This window comes from Sus scrofa, chromosome 6 (genome assembly GCF_054392235.1).
Source record: "Sus scrofa isolate SSC_HxYL_T2T_F1_AM1 chromosome 6, Sscrofa_HxYL_maternal_Yorkshire_Landrace_v2.0, whole genome shotgun sequence".
Lineage (NCBI taxonomy): Eukaryota > Metazoa > Chordata > Mammalia > Artiodactyla > Suidae > Sus > Sus scrofa.
The window spans coordinates 1869600-1891676 of NC_139388.1; the positions used below are offsets into that span (position 1 = coordinate 1869600).

The window sequence follows — 22077 nt, forward strand, 5'->3', positions numbered from 1 at the left end:
CAAGTGCAGTGCCCGCGCCAAGTGGAAGGTGCAGTTCTGACTCGGAGCGCCTGTCTGTGCCTGACGCTAGCTCCGCACACAACCTGAGAGCTCCGAGGCTCCAACTGTCACGCTGTTAAACCTCCGTCCCTTGCACCTGAGCTGCTCCTTTGCCACAACAGGCGTGGACCACAGGAGCGTCCTGCACGCAGAGAGTGAGGGCTGGACACGGGACAGAAAGGTCTTGAGACGGCCTGATGGGTCATCTGAGGCCTGAGATGCAGGCATCAGACATGTGCCACTTTCTGAGCCTCTCACTGTCACATCAGCCAGAAATTAGCACTTGTGCTTTCGAGCAGCAAACCTAGGGCCACAGTGTCACCCTCAGACTGAGGAGAAGTCAGAAGGGTCCTGACTCTGTGCCCTCAAGGTGAGCACAAGGAGCAGGACCTCCTGGGGCAGGAGTGCTGGGAGGCGAGGGCTGCACCCGTCACATCACCCGGCTCCTCAAGATCTGACGCGAGCCTTTCAACTACGCGAGCTTCTGCAATCTTTCGAAAAAGGCCAGCAGGAAAACGTCCACGAGAAACAAGACAGCACGTACAAGGAGGAGGGCGACACCTGCCACATTCCCCAGTTCTCCTGACAAGTTCCACAGGCTCTCCTGGATCCTGGGGAACTGGGGGGAGGCTGGGGAGGAGACGCTGGGCCCCAGGGCCTCGGGAAGAGCTGTCGAGTCCCAGAGCTCCTGGAACCCACTCGGGCACAAGCCTCTCCCCGTCAGGGCGCCCCGGCACGCCGGCAAAACACGACCTTGCCAGAGGTGAGGCCGTGAGGAGCCAAGCGTGGAGTGTGTCACGACCCCTGGGCCGCATGCCCCGTGGAGGGAGACGGGATGGGCACCGGCCCCTCATGCCCGGGGGCCTCCGCGCTGCCCTCCAGCCCCAGCCCCTCGCAGCAGCGGGAGCTGCCCTCTCCAACACGGACGCCGGAGGCAGAACCATCTCTTACGCGGCATCTCTGACATCCCTCGTGATCCGATAATTCCAATCCCGGAAAACTTCATTTTCTTTGTCAAACTCCCGTTCGTCTTCACCAATGGTCACTGTAAACCTTTTCTCTTCGAAATCAGGCTCCTGTTCTTTTCGAATGGTTGCTTTTTTTAAAACCTACCGTTGTGAGAAGAGAGAAGCCAACACTAGTTATTGTCAGGGAAACAAAGGGCATCCCGTCCCGACTGACCCCCAAAGGCCTGGCGGGGCAGAGTACGAGCGGGCGCTCAGCGAAGATGGGAGGGCCCAGCGCCCTGGAGCTCGCCACGGCGGGGAGAGGTGACGGCCGGCGACTTCCCGGTCCTAGTCCCAGCACTGAGGCAGGACACCGGGTGGGGCGCTGGGGGAGGGTGCTCCAGGCGGGGGAGAGAAGGGCAGAGCGGGCGCCCAGGGCAGGAAGGCTGTGCCCGGAGAGAAAGCAGGCCTGGTGCAAAGACATGAGCCTCGGCACCCGGGGCCAGGGTGCGGCCTAGAGAAGGGGCGGGAGGAGGGACAGCCGGGGCTCCCGGGGCTCCAGGGAGATGGGACCCCACCCCAGAGAGTGGCCAGGGCCGCTGCACAGACTGTGGGAGCAGAGAAGGCGTGTCCTGGCCTCCCCGGCCTCCTGGGCCGGGTTAGGACCGAGCAGGCCTCCGAGAGCCAGAGATGCGAGCTCTGGGCCAGGCCCAGCACTCGTGTTCTCTCTCCTCCCAAGCGCTCTGCGGATCTCCTGTTACCTCCTTGGCGTGCCGGAGTCCTCGTTCCCAGGCACTCTCTGTGGGGGGCTCTGGAGGGGGTGGAGGCAAAATTTCATCAACTACTGGCCCACCCTATTAAAAAATGAGATGAGAAGGGAAATGTTAAATTAAGCAAGCAAGCCAATCTTTAAAATCGCTCCAGAAATGGGGCCAACCCACCCACGGCCACACTGCCTGCTCTCTCCTCCAAGCCCCTCCCGGGCGACGAGGCTGCCCCGAGCCCGGGAGGACCCCCCCTCCCCCGAGGCGACCGGAGCTCTGCGCCCCGCGCCTCAGAAATGCCTCCGACACAAGGCAATTCACCAAGAGAACTGAGGGGTGATCCGCGAGCAACTCAAGAGGCGTCCACGCACCCAGGGGTTGGCCGGCATCAGCGGGTGAGGTCCGAGAGGCGGGGCGCCGTTGGGCGGGAAAGGCTCGGCCTTGGGGATGAGGGAGTAGTTGCCCTTGTCGTTGACGCCCGGGTGTATAAACCTGCAGTTCATGCCCCAGGTGCAGTGCCCTGCGGAAACACAGGCGGGTCAGCGCGGCGGCGCCACCCGCGGCGCCCTCCCTGCGAGGGGGAGCCCGACGGCGGACCGGCCTCTGCTCCACAGTCCCCGCGTCCGCAGCTGGGTTTCCCCCAAAACGGAGGGTCTGGGCGCTCCCCCCACGACGGGGCGGCCACCGCTCAGGACACACAGGCCCCCGCAGGCCCGCCGCCCGACGACGGCTTGCGCGGCGACAGCGGGCAGCGCGACGCACCGGCCGACAGCCAGACAGACAGCCGGCCAGCCGGCCTGCCCGCGCCCCCACGTCTCCCGCACCCGAAAACCCGTCAGGAGACAGACGCCAGACAACTCCGACGAACTGGGCGTCCAGCCCTTGACCACAAACACGAAAGGTCCACGTTTTGCGTTCGGCAGCAACGCAAGGCCGAGATCATTCAAGAAAACTGCTTAAGCTCTCGGCACATGAGGCGAGAAACCTGCCTTTTCAATGTGCTTAGGGCTCACTTCTTTAAAACTTAATTTTCTGAAGAGGGAGACACACCCAGGCTTCCACAACAATCGCGGCAGACAAGACGTAAACGGCTCTGGAAACGTCCCGGATGGGTCAGCACCCACTTACACCCTAACCCCGCTTTCAGACACAGTCGCTTCTAAGCATGAGGCTGCATTTGACTGTTGCTGCCAACAAAACGGTTTTTCGTCAGATGATGTAAACTAAAGAGAAATGATCATTTGCTATTTAGAGAAAGGCTGACTCTCACCGTTTAAGCGTTACGAACACCTAAACTCGCATTAAAACCAACGTAATAGGTTGCCTCAAATTACACACAAAATAAAGCATGCCTAACATGTCAGAGTCCGCACAGCCTGCGGGAGTTAAAGACACAAAAGCTCACTGCAGAAAACTTGCACGTACAAAAGAGTGTCAAGAACATACACCGCAGCTCTCCTACAGGTTTTCAAATCTGAAAGATATATGCAGATGGTGGATAAATGAATATGTGCTATTCTCTGTCCTTTTGTCCATAAAAATTTTGAGGGAGTTCCTGTCGTGGTGCAGTGGTTAATGAATCTGCCTAGGAACCATGAGCTTGAGGGTTCGATCCCTGCCCTTGCTCAGTGGGTTAACGATCCGGTGTTGCCGTGAGCTGTGGTGTAGGTTGCAGATGCGGCTCGGATCCCACGTTGCTGTGGTTCTGGTGTAGGCCGGTGGCTACAGCTCCGATTGGACCCCTAGCCTGGGAACCACCATATGCCACAGGTGTGGCCCTAGAAGGACAAGAGACCAAAAAAAAAAAAAAAAAAATTTGTATGTCTATTTCCACTTTTTTTTTGGTTTCCCAGGCTAGGGGTCGAATCAGAGCTGTAGCTGCCGGGCTAGGCCACAGCTGCAGCGACTCAGGCTCCCTAACCCACTGAGCGAGGCGGGGGAGAGAACCTGCGTCCTCAAGGATGCCAGTCAGATTCGTTTCCGCTGAGCCACGAAGGGAACTGTCTTCTATTTCTAAATGAACCCTCACAAACACAACACTGAGAGGACTGTGCTGTGATCGAGGAACTGGGCTGACGAGGGCGTAAGGCTCCACAGGGACACAGATGGGAGCCTGACAGGACCAAGGGGAAGGACGCGGGGTGACGGGGACTGCAGCACCTGGGCTCCAAAGGCCCTGATTCTGAGCCGCTGCTCCGTAACTGGACGGCAGGGACAGCAGTAATGACCTTGTCCTTTCACTCTTCTTCAGGCAGGTGTGGACACACTGCTTTTTCTTTTCTTCTTTCTTTGGCCTCTCAACAGCACGTGGTGCCCCCGCACCAGGGATCAGATCTGAGCTGCAGCCTCGACCCAAGCCCAAACTGCGGCAACACCAGATCCTTAACCCACCGGGCCAGGCCGGGGACCAAACCTGCATCCCAGCGCTCCCAAGATGCCACCAGTCCCGCTGCGCCACAGCGGGAGCTCCTGGACAAACTACTTAAAACAGCAATATTTCAGAACAAGGCCACCCAAAGGAATGCATGCCATCAGAGGTGCCCAAACACTCAGAGGTGCCGGGTGGCGCCCTCCGGCCCCGAGCAGGCATCCATTTACTGGAGACAAGGGGTCAAGCGCTTCCTCTCTGCTGATGGTATCACACATTGTATGTTGAGCCTTGCTTCTGTCACTGAACATATCTACGAAAAAGGAACCTGCACCCTCAAAAGAAACAAATCCCAGTGTCAGTGCAACAGACTCGAGACACAGGGGAAGCCTGCTCGAGTCCCTGAGCAGGTGCCACGGAGCCGACAGAGACCTCGGCGAGGAACACGCACCTCCCATGCAGCAGCCCGAGGAGCCCACCGCACACACGTGCGAGGACAAATCGCCTGGCATCTGCGGGCACGTGTGAGTGGGGGTGGGCGCGGTGCACTAAACGGGTTTTGAACTTGCGACCGCAGGTCTGGCCCGCCATCAGCACAGAACAGCATTTGACCCCACTCGCAGCGCCTCCTCCTCTGCAGCTGAAATGATTTTATAATATCCTCTTTCCATGCAAAATACCTGCTTTACACTAGATTTTTGGGCGGGGGTGGGGCTTTTTTTTTTTTTTTTTTTTTCCTTAAGGCCGCACCCAAGGCATATGGAGGTTCCCAGGCTAGGGGTCTAATCGGAACTGCAGCCGCCGGCCTCCACCAGAGCCACAGCAACGTGGGATCTGAGCCGCATCTGTGACCTACCCCACAGCTCACGGCAATGCCAGATCTTTAACCCATGGAGCAAGGCTAGGGATGGAACCTGAAACCTCGTGGTTCCTAGTCGGATTCATTTCTGCTGCGCCACAAACAGGAGCTCCCTACACTAGGTTTTTAAACAAAGACTTTATTTCAAAACAAGACACACTGATCTTATTTCAACATTCCTTGGTCCCATTTCCTTTTAGTCTGAATAACTTAGAATAAGGAATAAATACAGAGATTGTAAAAAAAAAAAGTTTAAAGTGCTTCATGGGTTTTAAAAAGCACTTTCCAAAAGAAGGCAGAACATGTAAAAACCTAGTAAGTAAATATTAAGGACCAACTTAATATCTACAAAGGCTTATTCTAACAGGCATAATATCCAATGAATCATTGTAGACAAACTTTTAATGACAGAACACAAAGAATTCACGTGGTCTCCCATTTCACAGAGAATCGTGACAGAAACACACACACAGCTACGGTCCTCTCTGGCAGGACCTGAGGCATTTTCACTTCTTTAAGGAATACATGTATTACACTAGAGAGAAAATACTTTCTGGGCTGCTTCTCTGTTAAAGAACAGACCCGAAACCGGCTGTTCTTGTAACTTTTGATCTCAGGACCCCAAGGTCCCTTTGAACAATTACACACACACACACACACACACACACACACACACACAGAGTGTATTTTTTGGTGGGGGGCGCCTCTTCTGTGGCATACGGAAGTTCCCAGCCGAGGGGTCTAATCGGAGCTACAGCTGCCAGGCTACACCACAGTCACAGCAACACCAGATCCGAGCTGCATCTGGGACCTACACTACAGCTCACGGCAACGCCAGATCCTTAACCCACTGAGCGAGGCCAGGGATCAAACCTGCGTCCTCATGGATGCTAGTCAGATTCATTAGCCCCTGAGCCACTAGGGGAACTCCAACATAAATATTTTGTTACAGTAACTAGATGGACATACTTTTTTGGCTGTGCCCAAGGCAGGCAGAAGTTCCTGGACCAGGGATTGAACCTGTGCCACAACAGTGACAATGCTGGACCTTTAACCATTAGGCCACCAGGTTAATAAGGATCTGGCATCAACAGTGCTATGGCCTGATTTCAATCCCTGGCCTGGGAACTTCTGCCTGCCGTGAATGCAGCCGAAACAAAACAAAACAAAACAAGAGCAACAAAAACCCAAATAACAACACCTAGTGTGACATAAGCAGCCCTGTCCTCCCTTCCGCAAACCTCTTCAACCTTGAGGTCAGGGTGGCAGACAGCTGCTGCTCACGCCTGCTCCGCCCTCCCCCTGCCGTGGTTGGTCACTGGGGGAGGTCAGCCTGGGGGGCGACCACGGCACCTCTTCTGGGCGGCCGCAGGGGGCTTTGTCCCGCGGCGCTGCAGCCCTGTCACGGAGCTTCTCCCACTCTCGGGCGGAGGCCCACTGGTCCATCCTGACCCGGGAGTGGCCTTCGACCCAGGTATGACCTAGGACATCCCGCAGCGGTCAACTGGAAACGTCACCAAACCCCGCAAAGCCGTCGAGCTCGCGGGTTTCGATTTTCATGCGGGGGCCTGAACTTTATCCCAGCACAGACACGGGCGGCCAGCCGCTCCCTGCACATGATCCCCGGGCCTCGGGGGCAGCAGAGGAGCCAGGGACAGCACGACACGGAGTGTCCCAACAGCGAGCAGACGCGTACCCAGCGGTCTCGTTGGGGGGAAGCAAAGAACCTAGAACTGGATGGTGGTGCCGAGCGCCCAACCTGGCAAATTAAAAATCCGTGCACGGCACCCTTACAACAGCCACATTTTCTGGTATGTAAATTATACCTTAAAAAACTTATTTTAAGACCGAGTTCTCGCTGTGGCGCACTGAGTTAAGAATTCGACCGCAGTGGCAGGTTGCTGCGGAGGCACAGATCCGCTCCCTGGCTTGGCACAGTGGGTTCAGGATGCGACACAGCCACAGCTGCGGGTGGCTCACTCCCTGGCCCCTGAACTTCCATATGCTGCAAGTGAAGCCACATTAAAACTACAGCAGTTGGGAGTTCCCGTCGTGGCACAGTGGTTAACGAATCCAACTGGGAACCATGAGGTTGCGGGTTCGGTCCCTGCCCTTGCTCAGTGGGTTAACGATCTGGCGTTGCTGTGAGCTGTGGTGTAGGTTGCAGACGTGGCTCGGATCCCGCGTTGCTGTGGCTCTGGCGTAGGCCGGTGGCTACAGCTCCGATTCGACCCCTAGCCTGGGAACCTCCATATGCTGCGGGAGCGGCCCAAAGAGATAGCAAAAAGACAAAAAAACCCAAAAATCAAAAACAAAAACAAACCTACAGCAGCAACAACAATAACCCAGACCTGTGGCTCAGGAGTAAAGTTAAACCTGAGTCTTTCTCCTTTATCAGATGTCGCCACATGAAATGGGTGTTATTACTGCATACGTGGTGGCAATGCCAGCCGCCTGGCACAGTCTTGGTCTCATTAGAGCTCTGACCTCAGGGGGCTCCTGGGTCTCAAGGTCCCCTGGGGTGCACAGAACACACCTAGAGACCTGCTGCTTTAAACACAAAAGAGGATGAAAATGTTAAAAAATGGGCAATAGGGGAGTTCCTGCCGTGGCTCAGCAGAAACGAATCTGACTACTACCCATGAGGACGCAGGTTCGGTCCCTGGACTTCATCAGTGGGTTAAGACCCAGCATTGCCCTGAGCTGTGGTGTAGATCGCAGACACGACTCGGATCTGGCGTTGCTGTGGCTCTGGTAGAGGCCGGTGGCTACAGCTCCGATTCAACCCCTAGCCTGGGAACCTCCATACACCTTGGGAGCGGCCCTAAAAAGACAAGAGAAAGAAAAAAGAAAACAAATGTTGACAAAATGCGGCAGGCACCACGGACAATGATAGGGCAGTTTCTCAAAACGTTAAAGACACAACTACCACAGGCCCCAGCAATCCAGTTCTGGGTGTACATTTGAAAGATCTGAAAGCAGAGTCTTTTTTTTTTTGGCATTTTAGGGCTGCGCCCATGACATACAGAAGTTTCCGGGCTAGGGGTTGAACCAGAGCTGCAGCTGCCGACCTACACCGTGGCTACAGCAAGGCCAGATCCTCGACTCACTGAGTGAGGCCAGGGATCAACCCTGCATCCCCATGGATACTAGTCGGGTTCTTGGCCTGCTGAGCCACGACGGGAACTCCTAGGAGCAGCCCTGAAGGATACCTGCATGCCCACGTTTGCAGCCACATCATCCACAGGAGTGAACAGGTGGAAGCAAGCCAGCGTCCATCAGCAGCTGAGGGATAAGCAACACGGGGTCCCTGCCCGGGGGGATGTCCCCCAGCCTTAGAAGAGGGGGACTCTGACACCTGCCACAACGTGGGTAACCCCAGAGGACACTGGGCTGAGGACACTGGGCTGGACACTGGGCTGGACACTGGGCTGAGGACACTGGGCTGGACACTGATGCAAGAGTCACAAATGACCAACACTGGAAGACTGCACTTGTCAGGCACCTCGAGCAGGCAAACTCCTACAGAGAAAGCAGAAGGGCAGGTGCCAAGGTCTGGCGAGTGTTTCACGGAGGCAGTTTCAGTTTCACAAGATAAAAGGAGCTCTGGAGACGGACGGCAGTGGCTGCCACAACAGGAATCAACTCAGTGCCAACCAAATGTACGCTTGAAAATGGCTCAGGCGGTGCATTTTATATCGTCAACCTTACCATAGTTTTAAAAAAGAAAAAAAAGGAGAGAGAGAACACGAGCAGGAGGAGCGGACACAGGGGGCCTGGCTCAGAGACCGGGGTGCCACTGACAGCTGGGAAAAGCAGCACCCAAAGCAGGACAGAGTTGAAAGAAAACGCAGTCTACGTCCCTGTGCACAGAAGTGCACGTCTCGACTCAACCTGAATAAGCAAGAGGGAAAAATATACCATAAGCAAAGGACTGGCGCTTTAAACGGTTTCAATTTGCATTTCTAGGTCCATTTCACTGTCAGTTCTCAAGAACAGCCCTGTCATTTGGGCTATTTAACAGTTAAAACTGCAGATCACAACTCACGACACAAACACAGCTAACAAACGTTAAAAAAAAAGTTTCAAATGAAGATATAATCCGCACTCCCTAAAACACCCCCATTTAAAGCGCACAGTTCAACGGGTTGTAGTACGTTCACGGAGTTGTGCGGCCAACACGGCTACCTCCTTCCAGGACATTCCATCACCCTAAAGGGAAACCCGCCCCCAGCCCGGACAATGACTCTCTGTCCCCACGGCTCTGGCCGGGTCACCCGAGTGGGCCGGGAACCGTGGGGCCCTGGGGCTGGCTCTTCCGCCCACACGCATGGTCCTCGAGGCTGCCCCGCGAGGGAGGGGCAGGGCCCCCCTCGGGGAGCGGCCACCCTCTGCCAGCCAGAGCCGAGGGACACGCGGGCGGGCTCCGCCTGCACGAGCCCCTCAGACGGGCCCCGCGGGGCGTCAGCGGGTCGGAGCGCGGCTCCATCCACCGCGTCCTCGGAGGCTGCGCCCAGGGCTGCAGCGATTCATGCTCCCACCGCAGGCGTGGGGCTCCGCTTCTCCTCATCCTCGCCAAACACAAGCAACCTCACCTGATCTGCACGGAGACTCCTGCCACTGGAGACTAGGCGACGGAGACGCACGCACGGCCAGTGACCACCACGCTTGCGAACTGCAGGCAAGCCACACACTGACCTCCAGACCCGCTCTCACAAGCGGGAGAAGCGGGGGTGTGTGCCCGCCGGTCACCTCCCCCGAACCCGACCGCGCCAGTCTCCGGGAGAGGCAGCACAGGGCGGACAGGCGGATGGATACGGAAAAGCATCCTCCTGAAACCCGTCACGGGACGGCCCCACGAAGCCGCACCGGCGGCTGCTACCGCTCGCTTCGGGCTCTTCTGCCGCCAGAGGCCTGACCCACGGGTTCACTCCCCGAAGCCCCAGGCAGGCGCTCAGCGCCACCCAGAGGCACCTCCCGCCCCGGACGCGGGCCGCGGCCGGGCACGAGCTGCCGGGCACGAGAAGGCACCCTGCCCCCGCGCCTCCAGGCGCTCCCGATGCTGCTGCTCTGCGCTCCAGTAACTTCACTTCCCTGTGGGTGCTTCTGGGGCCAAATTCTGGAAACGGCTTCGGTGGAGGACCCCAAGCACCTGGACCTGAGCCTCGTGGCCTGGACGCTGCGTGCCGCTGCCTCCTGCCCCTGCTGCCACGGGGCCCCTGGCTGGCCCGGGACCGCAGGGCCGCGGGCCGCACTAACTGGAAACGACTGCGCGAGCACGCCCGCCCGCGGGCGGTCTCCACTGCCGTGCTCCAGAGGCTTCACAGACGGAGGCGTGTTGTTACAGAAAAGAAGTCTTCGGCTTGGGTTTAAGTTTCCTGAGATACCGACGCTTCAAAGACCAAAGCCTTGGAAGAGGTGCACACGGGTACCTTCCAAAACGCCCCTGCCCTGCTCTGCATCCTGAGGGCGGCCGCAGCGCACACGCCTACACTGGGGAGCCCCGCCGCCCGTGTTCCGCTCCGCGGACAGGAGGCACGACAGCACTGCCGCGAGGACCCGCCCGAGGGCGCACCAAGCTCGGCTCCTGTGCGCCTCATCCTCGGTCACCTCTGTGCTAGGGACAGGCTCGTTCAAGGGCCACTTGTAGGACGGGGCTCAGCCGTCCCCACCACCGCCCCCACCCCTGCCTTCTGAGCAGCGTTCTGGATGCAGGAGAAAGAAGTCTGGCCTCTGGGGCGGGACTGCGAGGTCCTAGAGAGAGCGACACGGGGTACTCTGTACCTTTAACCTGGCCTCTGAATGGTATGGAATTTGGTATTGGTGGAGGAGGAGTGGACAGTGGTGGCACATCTGGAAAAGAAGTACAGGAAGCGCTCGTGAACGTTGGGCTGGAAGGTGGGCCCGTCAGGGAGCAAGTCAGCTGGGGTCAGGGCACAACCCAGGGCGGGAGAGCCGCCTTCCTCCCGAGCCAGGAACGTGCGAGTTACGGAGCAGCCCTGGCACACGGAGCGCTCCTCTCTGCTGCCATGTCTCCCTGGGCTCTGGTGCCCACTGCTCACCGGCCTCGTCACACGGCCACCTGTCACAGCTACTGGACTCGCTCCGGCCACTGCGGGAGGGAGGGGCCTTGCTGCTTTCAGAGGCTCTTTAGATGTCCACGCCAAGTGGGAGACACACTCCTGAGACACCGTGCAGCAAAGTGGGACTTTTCCTTCCAGAGGTGGGAGAGTGTCAACACTGGCCTCGGGGGCATTCGGCCTCGTAAAAAGGGTCACTCAGAACAATGGCTGACACTGTCTACCGCAAGGACGCGGGTCTGCGCCAGGCTGCTGGGCCGGAGCCCCAGTGCGCCGTGAGCAGGCTGGCTCCCTCCGAGGGGCTCACGAAAGTGACCCACACAAGGCACCGCTGCCACCACCACCACCACAGACGGTCACCGCCTGGCCCCAGAACAGCTGTGCACAGGCTCCCGGGCCCGCGACAAGGGCCCGCGACAAGGCCGGACCGCACCGCATCCCGGGAGGAAAGGCTGAGGCCACACGTGGCCGCGCGAAGGCCCTCAGGTGGACAGTTACCTTTCATGAAGAACCGGCACGTGGGACGAGGCCTCACCTTCCTGTCACTGGGGTCCTTCACTTCGCCCTCCTCCAGGTCGTCGTCCTGAAACAGAGGACAAGGTGACTTGGAGAGGCGCCGCTCACGGGGGGAGGAGAGCGCAGCTTCCGGCGGGCGCGGCTTTCATGAACCAGGAAGGGGCTCTTCGTGCGCCGGGTCCAGGCACGTCTTCCAGGCCTTAGACTCCTCGTCCACACAGCAGGGAGTCTCCCAGGGCCCCTGTTACAGGACGGGGCAGCACACGCACAACACCGCGGCGAACACTGCGAGGAGGAGCCCCAGGCCCAAGCGGGGCTCCTGTCTCTTACTGAGCAATTCTGGGCGGGAAGTGGCTACACGTGAGGTTTGCCACGTCTTGTACATTGAAACCGACCGTCTAGGACAAGATCGTTTGCATTCTTTAAAGCAGACGCTACGTTCCTCTGACGGAACAGTCTGGGGCAGGTAGGAGGGAGGTCAGGTGACTAGGCCTCCAGTGCATCCACCTTTAGCTCAGACCCAGGTCCATGTCTTCGTGTCCTTGGTCCAGCGTCCCGATCTTGGCTTCGGAATAACGCAGGAGGCTTTCAAGTCCCCAGCCTGGGGGGTCTCTCCTCCAGGGATTCCAAGAGCAGCCCTGACCTGGACCCCTGCTCTGCGCCCTCCTGTCCCCACGGCCCCAGGGCCACCTGTGCCCCTGAGCTGAGACCCCGCGCTGGGACCACCCCCAGTCCAGGCAGGTAGCCAGCGCCCTGCCGACCCCTCTGTCAATGCGTCCAGGACGGAGCTCCTCGCCACCCTGGGTCCCAGCCTGTCCCAGCGCCCAAGTGCAGTCAATGCAGTGGTCACAGCGGGGAGAGGGCTGGGTGGCCCCGGAGCCCTCTCCCCATCTCCTGCCACACCGCCCAGCCCCCTGGCCTGAGGATCACCTCCTGACCAGTGGCCACACTCCCCAACTCCCGCAGGCGCTCCTCAGTCCCCTGACCTTCTCGAGCCCGCCTGACGTGTTCTTGCCCACCTACCCCGCGCCCGCCGGCACGGGACTCATCCCCCTCCAGACCACAGCTGCAGTCCCCGTCAGGACCCCGCCGGCCCAGATGCCAAGGCTGCCTGCTCACCACGGGTCACTGCTCTAACACGGTGCTGGGCTGGCAGCAAACACTATTTGCTGAATGCAGAAATACTTAAGTCAAACCCTGAATATACGGTGACTGTATAATTTTAAAGCTTAAATATCTGTATAATTTCTGCCTTAAAAATTTAGTTATTTGAAGGCATTTTAGGAGTTCCCACTGTGGCACAGAGGAAACAGACGCTACTAGTATTCATGAGGATTTGGGTTCGATCCCTGGCCTCGCTCGGTGGATTAAGGATCCGGCGTTGCTGTGAGCTGTGGTGCAGGTCGCAGACACGGCTCAGATCCCGCATTGCTCTGGCTGTGGTGTAGGCTGGCAGCTGCAGATCCGATCCAACCCCTAGCCTGCGAACTTCCATGTGCCATGGGTGCGGCCCGAAAAAGCAAAACAAAGAAACAAAAAAGGCATTTTATAAAAAAAAAAGCTAACAAAAAAGGCATTTTATAACAAAAAGGACAGACGCCTGAGTTATGCCCCTTAAGAGAGCCAGCAGAATGATTTTTTTTTGCGAGGTTAACGTATTCCGTTTTTTTTTAAAAGGTCCCATGAACTTATCTGCGTCGTAAGTGAAAGTCTGTGCCCCGTGAACAGTGGCTGCCCACGTCCCCGGCCCCAGAGCGGCTCAGGCTGGAGGAGAACGGGCCCGTCTGGTGCTCCGGGACGGCAGCGCCCTCCCTCCCGGCCCCTGCCCTGCGCTCCTCTCTGTGCCTTCCGCGCGGCAGCGGTCACTGGGCTGAACCCCCACGAGCGGAGAAGGGAGACGCTCATGTCTAAGCTGAGAGCAGACTGTTTGCGTTAGAAAAACAGAACTCTCTGGAAAGGTGAGAACTCTCCCAACCTTCCCACTCTGTGTGGAAATCAATGCACAGGAGCTGAAGTGCCGCCCGCGAGCAGCTGCTCCTCAGAGATCAGGACTCGTGGGCCCCTGGACAGGGTCGGAAGAGGATTTCCGGCAACGGGGCAAAGAGGAGCCAGCTGCCTGCCTCGGGCAGGGAGCGTCACCCGAGCCTCGAGGGAGCGCCCCGGGCTGCTCCACCGCCAGGCACACAGAGCCATCCGAGGTGGCTCAGCAGCACCACGCCCTCAAAGGTCAACCAACCGTTTGTTTAGCGCGACGGCCTATCAAGCAAGGGACAGATGGGGGTTCTCAGAGCCGACAGAGTGACGCAACGAGTACAGCTCAAGCAGCGGCCTGTGCCCGAAGCCAGCCCCTGGCGCCCGGTTGCGTAAGCGCGGGTGGGAACCCGACGCGGCTCCCGGTCGTGTGAGCTGCAGCGGAGCCGCGGACGGCAGCCGGCAAGGACGGGCCCTGGCGGCCCAGGCAGGAGCAACCAGTGGGTCGCAGTGCAAAGGCTAGAACGGCACCGAGAACTAACTCGGGGGAGGGCGCCAGGCCCTCCGCGGTTTCCAGAGCCAGGAGGGACCGCGGTCCGCGGGCGGCGTCCTGGGGAAAGCGCGCAAGGGTCCATCAGGCCAGTCAAGTGACCCAGAGGCCCGGGCGCAGGTCCTGCTGGGCTGACTGTGGACACAGCTCTCCACCCCGAGCCTCGGGCTACGCCGCCTGCACGCAGAGCTCACACCCGGGGTCCCTCGGAAAAGCCTGCAGAGGCCACGCGTCACAACAGGAGGCGGCAGCACAGGCGGTTCTTACTCGCTCCTTTGTGCAGGCTTTTATTTTCCTTGAAAGACAACACTCAAAGCCTGTGTGCTACTTCAGTGACAAAGAAATCACTGCCAACACAGCAGCCCCAGGAGCAAGTACATATAAGGAAACGGCACGGGGAGCTGCCACGTGGGGAGGCGGACATGGGCACCAGAGCAGGGGCTGAGGTGCCACCCAGGCCACCTAGTCTCCTCGAACCCCAGATTCTACACCTGTCGGAGGTGACAGTACCGGCCTACAATCTGCCACCGTGACCTGGGGGCAGACGGGATGCTGTCTCTGGTTTCAGAAGACAGCCCGGGGCGTGGAGCAGCACCCTGTGACAACACAGTCATCCTGCCACGAGGGGACACGTGACCAGCCTCACCAAAAGGTGCACACAAATCATAGCAGCCTCGGCAGCCCCGCCTGGCTCTGCCACCAGCATGTGAGGAGAGCTTTCCAACCCCAGCACTCCTGGGCTGAGGGGCAGAACAGGGGGTGGTGTCATGTGCCCCCTCCCCCCACCAGGCTGAGGGACACGCAGGCTTTGGTCCCCGGGGGCAGCGTGGGCAGCTGCTTCCTCGAGGGGTCGCCATGGAGCCCTGGACCCTGAGTACACACCCAGGAAGCCCTTGGTAGAAGAGCAGGCGGATCTGCAAAGAAAATGCTCCCAAGTGTCTCTGTGTGGGGCTGGACTGCCCAAGGAGTCACGGGGACCGTCCACTCGGGACGTGGCCACTGCCCTGCCATCTCTGAGAGGCCACCCTTCAATGTGAGAGTCCCTGATGAAGGGAGGAAGGGAACAAACTACACCCCCCCTTTCCAATGGGAGGGCACCCTCCTGGCGGCTGAGGTTCTGGTCATCGGACGACAAGGGACATACAAAAACAGAACCTAGAAGACAGCCGAGACGTGGACGGACCAAGGACAGGAGGGCCGAGTCTGCGAAGGCAAAGCAGAGCCACGGGGATCAACAGATGCGCTGTCGGCCCAGAGGAGGGGCTCTCCTGCGACTCAGCGGAGGTGCAGGAAGAGGGGGACGGCCTCAGGGCTCCGCTCGCTCTTCGGAGACACACAGCTGGGGACACAGAAGCACAGGTGCGTCTTGCTCTAAGTGTGGCTTCTGCACAGTAAGACAGCGAGTAAAGAAAGCTCACCTGCAGCTCAGGTGTCAGTGGTCAGGAACCCCCCCACCACAAAGAAGCTGGGGGCTATAAAAAGTTGGTCCACAATCCTGTTTGCAAAAATCCCATCCCCCTCACTGCAGGGAAGCAGCACTTCTAGAATATTACCTGTATCTAAAGGCACCAGCAACATACAAAAGTAATTCAAGATCTGAGTTATAAACTGTGCGGTTAAGACAAAGCAATTTCAAGGGTTTCCCGTACAAACTGATGTTACTATCAAGGAAACCCCCAAGAGAGCACAAAAGTTGGGGAGGGCGGGGGTGACGCCCAAACCAGTCAGCTGGGCCCGTGACCAACACCTGCAGGGGTAGAAGCCAGACCATGCACCTGACAGGAGGAAAGCGCTTCTCGGTGAAAAGGAGGCCCGCCCCTCGCTAGCTGCTCCACGCAACTCCGCCCGATGCTGGAGACACCCCCCCCCCCGCCCCCGCAGGAGGGCCCGGAGCCGTGCGCCTCCTCACAGAGCCGGCTGGCAGCAGGGGCTCTGCCAGGGGCCGCAGTGAACACCATCTTCCAGGTATGAGCTAAACTGCACATTTCTTCCCCGCAAAAGATCCATTCACCTCTGATACCAGAAATGTGCTTAAAAACCATGGGGACAAGGAGTTCCATCGTGGCTCAGTGGTTAACAAATCCATCTAGGAACCATGAGGTTTTGGGTTCGAGCCCTGGCCTTGCTCAGTGGGTTAAGGATCCGGCACTGCTGTGAACTGTGGTGTAGGTCGCAGACATGGCTCGGATCCTACGTCACTGTGGCTGTGGCGTACACCAGCGGCTGACAGCTCCAATTAGACCCCTAGCCTGGGACCCTCCATATGCCGTGAGAACGGCCCTAAAAAGACAAAACAAAAAAAAACCCATGAGGACAGGCCCTCTGGGGTGGACGCCTCCCATGAGGACCAGAAGCTAGCTGGCAGGAATTTAAACTAAAGGGGATCAAGCCCCAGGCCTGTGGGCAGCAGGCTGATCGTGGACCCGAGAGCGGCCCTTGGTTCCCTCTCCATCTTGGGAAGGAAAGACTCAGGACACGGACAAGCTGCAGCCGAGCTCCAGGGGAAAGAAGGGCAGGAGTGTGGACGGGGTGCGCAGGGCGCACGAGCAGCAGCAGTTTCTGGGCACACTGTCTACACTGGGGTCCTCCCTCCCACCCACACCCAGAGCTGGACCACCTCTCTCTGCAAACGGCCCCTGCCCCGCCACAGGCCCCAGAGCAGGCGGAGCCGCTGAGCTGCTCAGAGGGCACTGGGGGCCCCCAGTGCCAGGTCTGGGAACCGAGGGAGGAGCCACATAGGTTCTCGGAGGTGCGCGTGGGGGGCAGCAGGAGCAAGACGGCCACGGCCCACTCAGCTCAGACTGTGGATGCACAGCAGAGGGACCTGGGCAGACCTAAAGGACAAGGGGCAGGGGCAGACCCACAGGGAGGAGCTGCCCTTCAAGCCAATAATTAAAGCGGGGGGCAGGGGGGCGCCTTTGGACATGGTCAGGCACTGGCAAGAGCAGAAATACCCCAGAGGACGCCTGGGAGGCAGGGGTGCCCTGAGCGGGCCCTGGTCACCACCCGCAGCACCACCCCTATTGAGGCCTGCCTGTCCCCAGGGGTAATGGCCCTGGTCTGCCCAGTGACACCCCTGGGGCACTGCAACGAGCCTGGGCTGCAGGACCTGTGGGCTGTGTCCAGGGCAGCCCCCCGGGGCTCAACGGCACTGTGCTCTGGTCCCTCACGAGAGGCGCCAGGCAGGCACAACAAGGCAAACCACCAACCGTCCCGGATCAAGTGGGCGAGAAAGCCAGTTAGGTCATGGTTAGGGTTGGCCCGGCTGGGACCCCAGCCAGAGGAGAAGCTGTGGGGCAAAGATAAAAATGCCTGGAAGAGGAGTTTCCATCGTGGTGCAGTGGAAACGAATCAGACTAGGAACCATGGGGTTGCGGGCTCGAGCCCTGGCCTCACTCAGTGGGTTGGGGATCCGGTGCTGCCGTGAACTGTGGTGTAGGTCGCAGACACGGCTTGGATCTGGTGATGCTGTGGCTCTGATGGAGGCTGGTGGCTACAGCTCCGATTAGACCCCTAGCCTGGGAACCTCCACAGGCCACGGGTTTGGCCCTAAAGTGACAAAAAAAGAAAAAAAAAAGCCTAGAAGAACAGACAAAACCCGCAGGAAGGAGTTTTTCAGTGTCAAGAATTTAACAAGAACTGAGACCCCCAGTGGCTGCAGCTGAAAGGCTAACGCAAGTATTATCTAAAGGCAGCAAAGACGAAGGCTGGATATCACTGCTTGCTGAAAGAACAGAAAACTTCAGGAAGTTCCTGTTGTGGCTCAGCGGTAACGAGCCCGACTAGTATCCATGAGGACGTGGGTTCGATCCCTGGCCTTGCTCAGTGGGTTAAGGGTGCGGCATTGCTGTGGCGTAGGCCAGCAGCTGCAGCTTCAGTTCGACCCCCCGCCCGGGAAAGTGCGGCCCTAAGAGAAAAGAAAATTTAGAATTTGAATACGATCCAACCTACAGCAGCAGAGGAATGTGTGAGGGTCCCCGGCAGCTCTGCCAGCCCCCCGCTTTCTGAATCTAGCCCATGCCCGGCCGCCCAGCACCACCCCAGCGACGGCCTGCGCTCCCGGCCCCTCCCGGGCCCCGCCCGGCCGCCGCCCGCCCGACTCACGTCGATCTCCCCGTCGTCGATCTCCCCGTCGTCGTCCTCCTTCTTCTTCTCCCTGGCAGCCTCCGGGGGCTCCGGTTCCTCCGCGTGGACGCCGGCCTTCCCCTCCTCCCCAGGAGCCCCCTCACCCCGCTCCTCGTCGTCCTCCTGCGCGGCGGGGGCCGGCTCCTCGGGGACCTCCTCGTCGTAGTCGAGCTCATGCTCGTCCAGCTCCCTGGTGACCGACGAGGCCTCGTCCCTCAGGTCGCTGCTGCGGTCTTCCCCCTCGGCAGGCGGGGGGCTCGGCGGGCCCCTGCTGAGCTCCTGGGCCTCCGAGTCGGAGCGACTCTCCTCCTCCTGGCTCAGTCCCTCGGCAGCAGGCTCCTCGCCCTCCACGTCGGAGGCCCTCCCCCCAGCTCCGTCCAGATCCTGATCAGACCCACTCTCCCTCAGAATGTCGTCGTCCGAGAGCCCCTGCGGCTCCTCTTCTTCGTCCTCTGGAGAGCGAGGGTCTCGTTCAGGACTCTCGGCCACATCCATCAGGACCCGCGGTTCTGCAAAAGGAAGCACAGTCACAGCGTCGGCACAACAGCGAGCAGGTGCCCCGCTGCCCGGGCCCAGGCTCGCCCCGGACCTGCAGTTTGCTCGGCCCTGCACGGTCCTCCAGGCCCGGCCCCCGTGCGGCCCGCACACAGGGGCCCCCGCGAGGCTGGTCCCCTCGGCCTGTAGCGACGCGGCACCCCTCCTCCGCACAGAGGAAGAGAAGGGGAGCAGTAGGATGGGACGAGCGAGGGGCGGCTTGGGCTTCTGAGAGCAAACTCATCACTTGGGAAATTCAGGAAAACCTGCACCACGAGTGAGGCGGCACAGGGAAGGCAGGCACCCAGCCCGCCCTCTGGAGTCACCCGAGGGGTCTGAAGAGAAGCCCGGCCCTGGCTTTAGGCGTCCCAGGATGTGGGCTCTCTCTCGTTCCTGAACGCACTTCTCAGTGCACAGCCCTGACGGCCGATCAGAATCACCTGGGGTGTCCTTTAAAATGCAAACCCTACAGCACAGGGAACTCCGCCCAGTGCCTTGTGACGGAGCAGTACAAGAGACGACAGGAGAAAGGAGGTGCCTGCAGACCAAGGACGGGGTCACTCTGCTGACCAGCAGAGACCGACCAAACAAGGTCCACCAACCTAATAACACATCAGGGAGTTCCCGTCGTGGCGCAGCGGAAACAAATCCCACTAGTATACAAGAGGATGCGGGTTCGATCCCGGGCCTTGCTCCGTGGGTTAAGGATCCGGCATTGCCGTGAGCTGTGGTGTGGGTCACAGACGCGGCTCAGATCTGGCGTTGCTGGGGCTGTGGCGTAGGCCGGCGGCTACAGCCCCGATTCGACCCCTCGCCTGGGAACCTCCATATGCCGCAGGTGTGGCCTTAAAAAGACCAAAAAAAAAGAAAAAGGCAAAGACAGACCAGGGACGCCCAGACAGAGGCTCAGGGTGGCTCTCCCAGGAGACTCGAGAACCACCCTGCCAAGACAGGCACATCCCAGGAAAAAACTATGGCAGAAAACCTTACATATTTTTTTTTGTTTGTCTTTTTGTCTTTTTCCCTCTTTCTGGGGCCACTCCCGAGGCATATGGAGGTTCGCAGGCTAGGGGTCTAATCGGAGCTGTAGCCACCGGCCTACACCACAGCCACAGCAACATCGGATCCTTAACCCACTGAGCAAAGCCAGGGACTGAACCCGCAACCTCATGGTTCCTAGTTGGATTCGTTAACCACTGAGCCACAACGGGAGCTCCCAGAAAACCTTACATATTTAAGTAGCTTGTACATAAAAAGACCAACAGTGTCGCTTGAGACGATTTCATTTCTATTTTTACTAACTAGACGTAATTACGAAGCAGCCGTTTTCTGTTTTTCCCACCTCAGTGTGCGAGGACGGGACACCGTTCCAGGGGTTCTAAATGCAGGCTAAGAGTGTGTTTGTGTGAAATCAACACCAAACGGCCCACAAACAAACTTCCCCACCCACCGATGTGAGGGGTGGCAGGCAGCTAAGAGCTAGAGGGGAGAGCAGGGGAAGAGCAGGGAAGGAAGGGGGCAACGCTGACTCGGTCATTCAAATTCTCTGTAACGCACACCACTGCCACGCTACTTGGTACCTCGGCGAGATCTGGAAACACACACATTTTTGTATCCTTTATATAACGTTATCTTATGTACTGACGTATCTAAAAATTAAGAGTCTATCTTTTTTTGTCTTTTTAGGGCAGCACCTGCAGCATATGGAGGTTCCCAGGTTAGGGGTCGAATTGGAGATACAGCTGCCAGCCTGCACCACAGCCACGCAGGATCCTTAACCCACTGAGCAAGGCCAGGGACCAAACCTGCATCCTCAGTTACTAGTCAGGTTCATTTCCGCTGAGCCACAATGGGAACTCCTCTTAAAAGTAGACAGTTTTAAAAGTAATTCACTTTTTGGGAGTTCCAGTCGTGGCGCAGCAGAAACAAATCTGACTGGGAACCATGAGGGTGCGGGTGCGATCCCTGGCCTCGCTCAGTGGGTTAAGGATCCAGCGCTGCCATGAACCGTGGTGTAGGATGCAAACGCGGCTGGGACCTGGTGTTGCTGTGGCGTAGGCCAGCGACTATAGCTCTGACTGTATCCCTCGCCTGAGAACCAGCAATATGCTGCTGGTGCGGCCCTAAAAAGCAAAAATAGTAATAATAATAATAATTCACTTTTCAGTCTTCTGACAACACCCTACAGAGGTAGGAGAGCACCACTGGAAAGAATTATTAAAAAGCTAGTCATGGAGTTCCCGTCGTGGCGCAGCAGAAAGAACCCAACTGGGAACCATGAGGTTGTGGGTTTCATCCCTGGCCTCACTCATTGGTTTAAGGATCTGGCGTTGCCGTGAGCTGTGGTGTAGGTCGCAGACATGGCTTGGATCTGGCGTTGCTGTGGCTGTGGTGTAGGCCGGCGGCTGTAGCTCCAACTTGACGCCTAGCCTGGGAACCTCCATATGCCATGGGTGTGGCCCTAAAAAAAGCAAAAAGAAAAAGATTCTAGGGTGAGATGGAGTTCCTGTTGTGGCTCAGAGGGTTACAAACCTGACTAGTATCCATGAGGATGCAGGTTCGATCCCTGGCCTCACTCAGTGGGTTAAGGATCCAGCGCTACCCTGAGCTGTGGTGCAGGTTGCAGACGCGGCTCAGATACGGCATTGCTGTGGCTGTGACTTAGGCCGGCAGCTAAAGCTCCTATTTGACCCCTAGCTTGGGAACCTCCATATGCCGCCGCGGGTTCAGCCCTAAAAAGACAAAAATAAATAAATAAATAAATCCTAGCACAAGAAATGGAAAACAAAGAGCACCTAACTGCAAACACACGAACTCGTGCAGGTGGGCCGTGCCTTCACGGGACCCGAGGGGCAGTGCCCACAGGCTGGGCCTCTGAATGAGACGCTGACGCAGCTCCACTGTGTCCCAGCTCTAGGATCTTGGACAAATTCTTTTTTTTTTAACCTTTTCTTTTTTGTGCTTTTAGGGCAACACTTGAGGCATATGGAGGTTTCCAGGCTAGGGGTCCAATCGGAGCTGTAGCTGCCAGCTCATACCACAGTCACAGCAATGCAGGATCTGCCGGATCCTTAACCTACTGAGAGAGGTCAGGGATCGAACCAGCATCCTCACGGATCCTAGCTGGGTTCGTTAACCACTGAGCCACAACGGGAACTCCGTCTTGGACAAATTCAGATGAAAAAGTCCAGAGTCTTCATCTGCAGCATAGGGTCCAAAACATCTGGTTTAGAAGTTGTTGCAACAATTAGATGAGATAAGCCTGATGGCTTTCAAAACCCACACCCCTTTCCCTCTCCAGACTGAGTTCAAATCCCCTGGGCG

General features: G+C 58.2%; 1 protein-coding gene across 4 annotated transcripts in view; it reads right to left on the reverse strand.

The window, feature by feature from the left end:
* Nucleotides 1-22077, reverse strand: part of ZC3H18 (zinc finger CCCH-type containing 18) — a 51189-nt gene that overhangs the window by 24403 nt on the left and 4709 nt on the right. Inside the window, exons 2-7 of one of the 4 annotated variants that reach the window (XM_021093664.2) lie at nucleotides 18199-18728; nucleotides 11556-11640; nucleotides 10762-10830; nucleotides 2122-2270; nucleotides 1748-1840; nucleotides 991-1148 (exon numbers count right to left, since the gene is read on the reverse strand). In XM_021093664.2, coding sequence (XP_020949323.1) covers nucleotides 991-1148; nucleotides 1748-1840; nucleotides 2122-2270; nucleotides 10762-10830; nucleotides 11556-11640; nucleotides 18199-18714 — 1070 coding nt within the window. In that variant the 5' untranslated portion in view covers nucleotides 18715-18728. Of the gene's footprint in view, nucleotides 1-990; nucleotides 1149-1747; nucleotides 1841-2121; nucleotides 3408-5006; nucleotides 5044-10761; nucleotides 10831-11555; nucleotides 11641-18198; nucleotides 18729-22077 lie in introns of those variants that run through there. The other 3 variants (XM_021093665.2, XM_084959271.1, XM_084959272.1) reach the window with 3 other exon arrangements.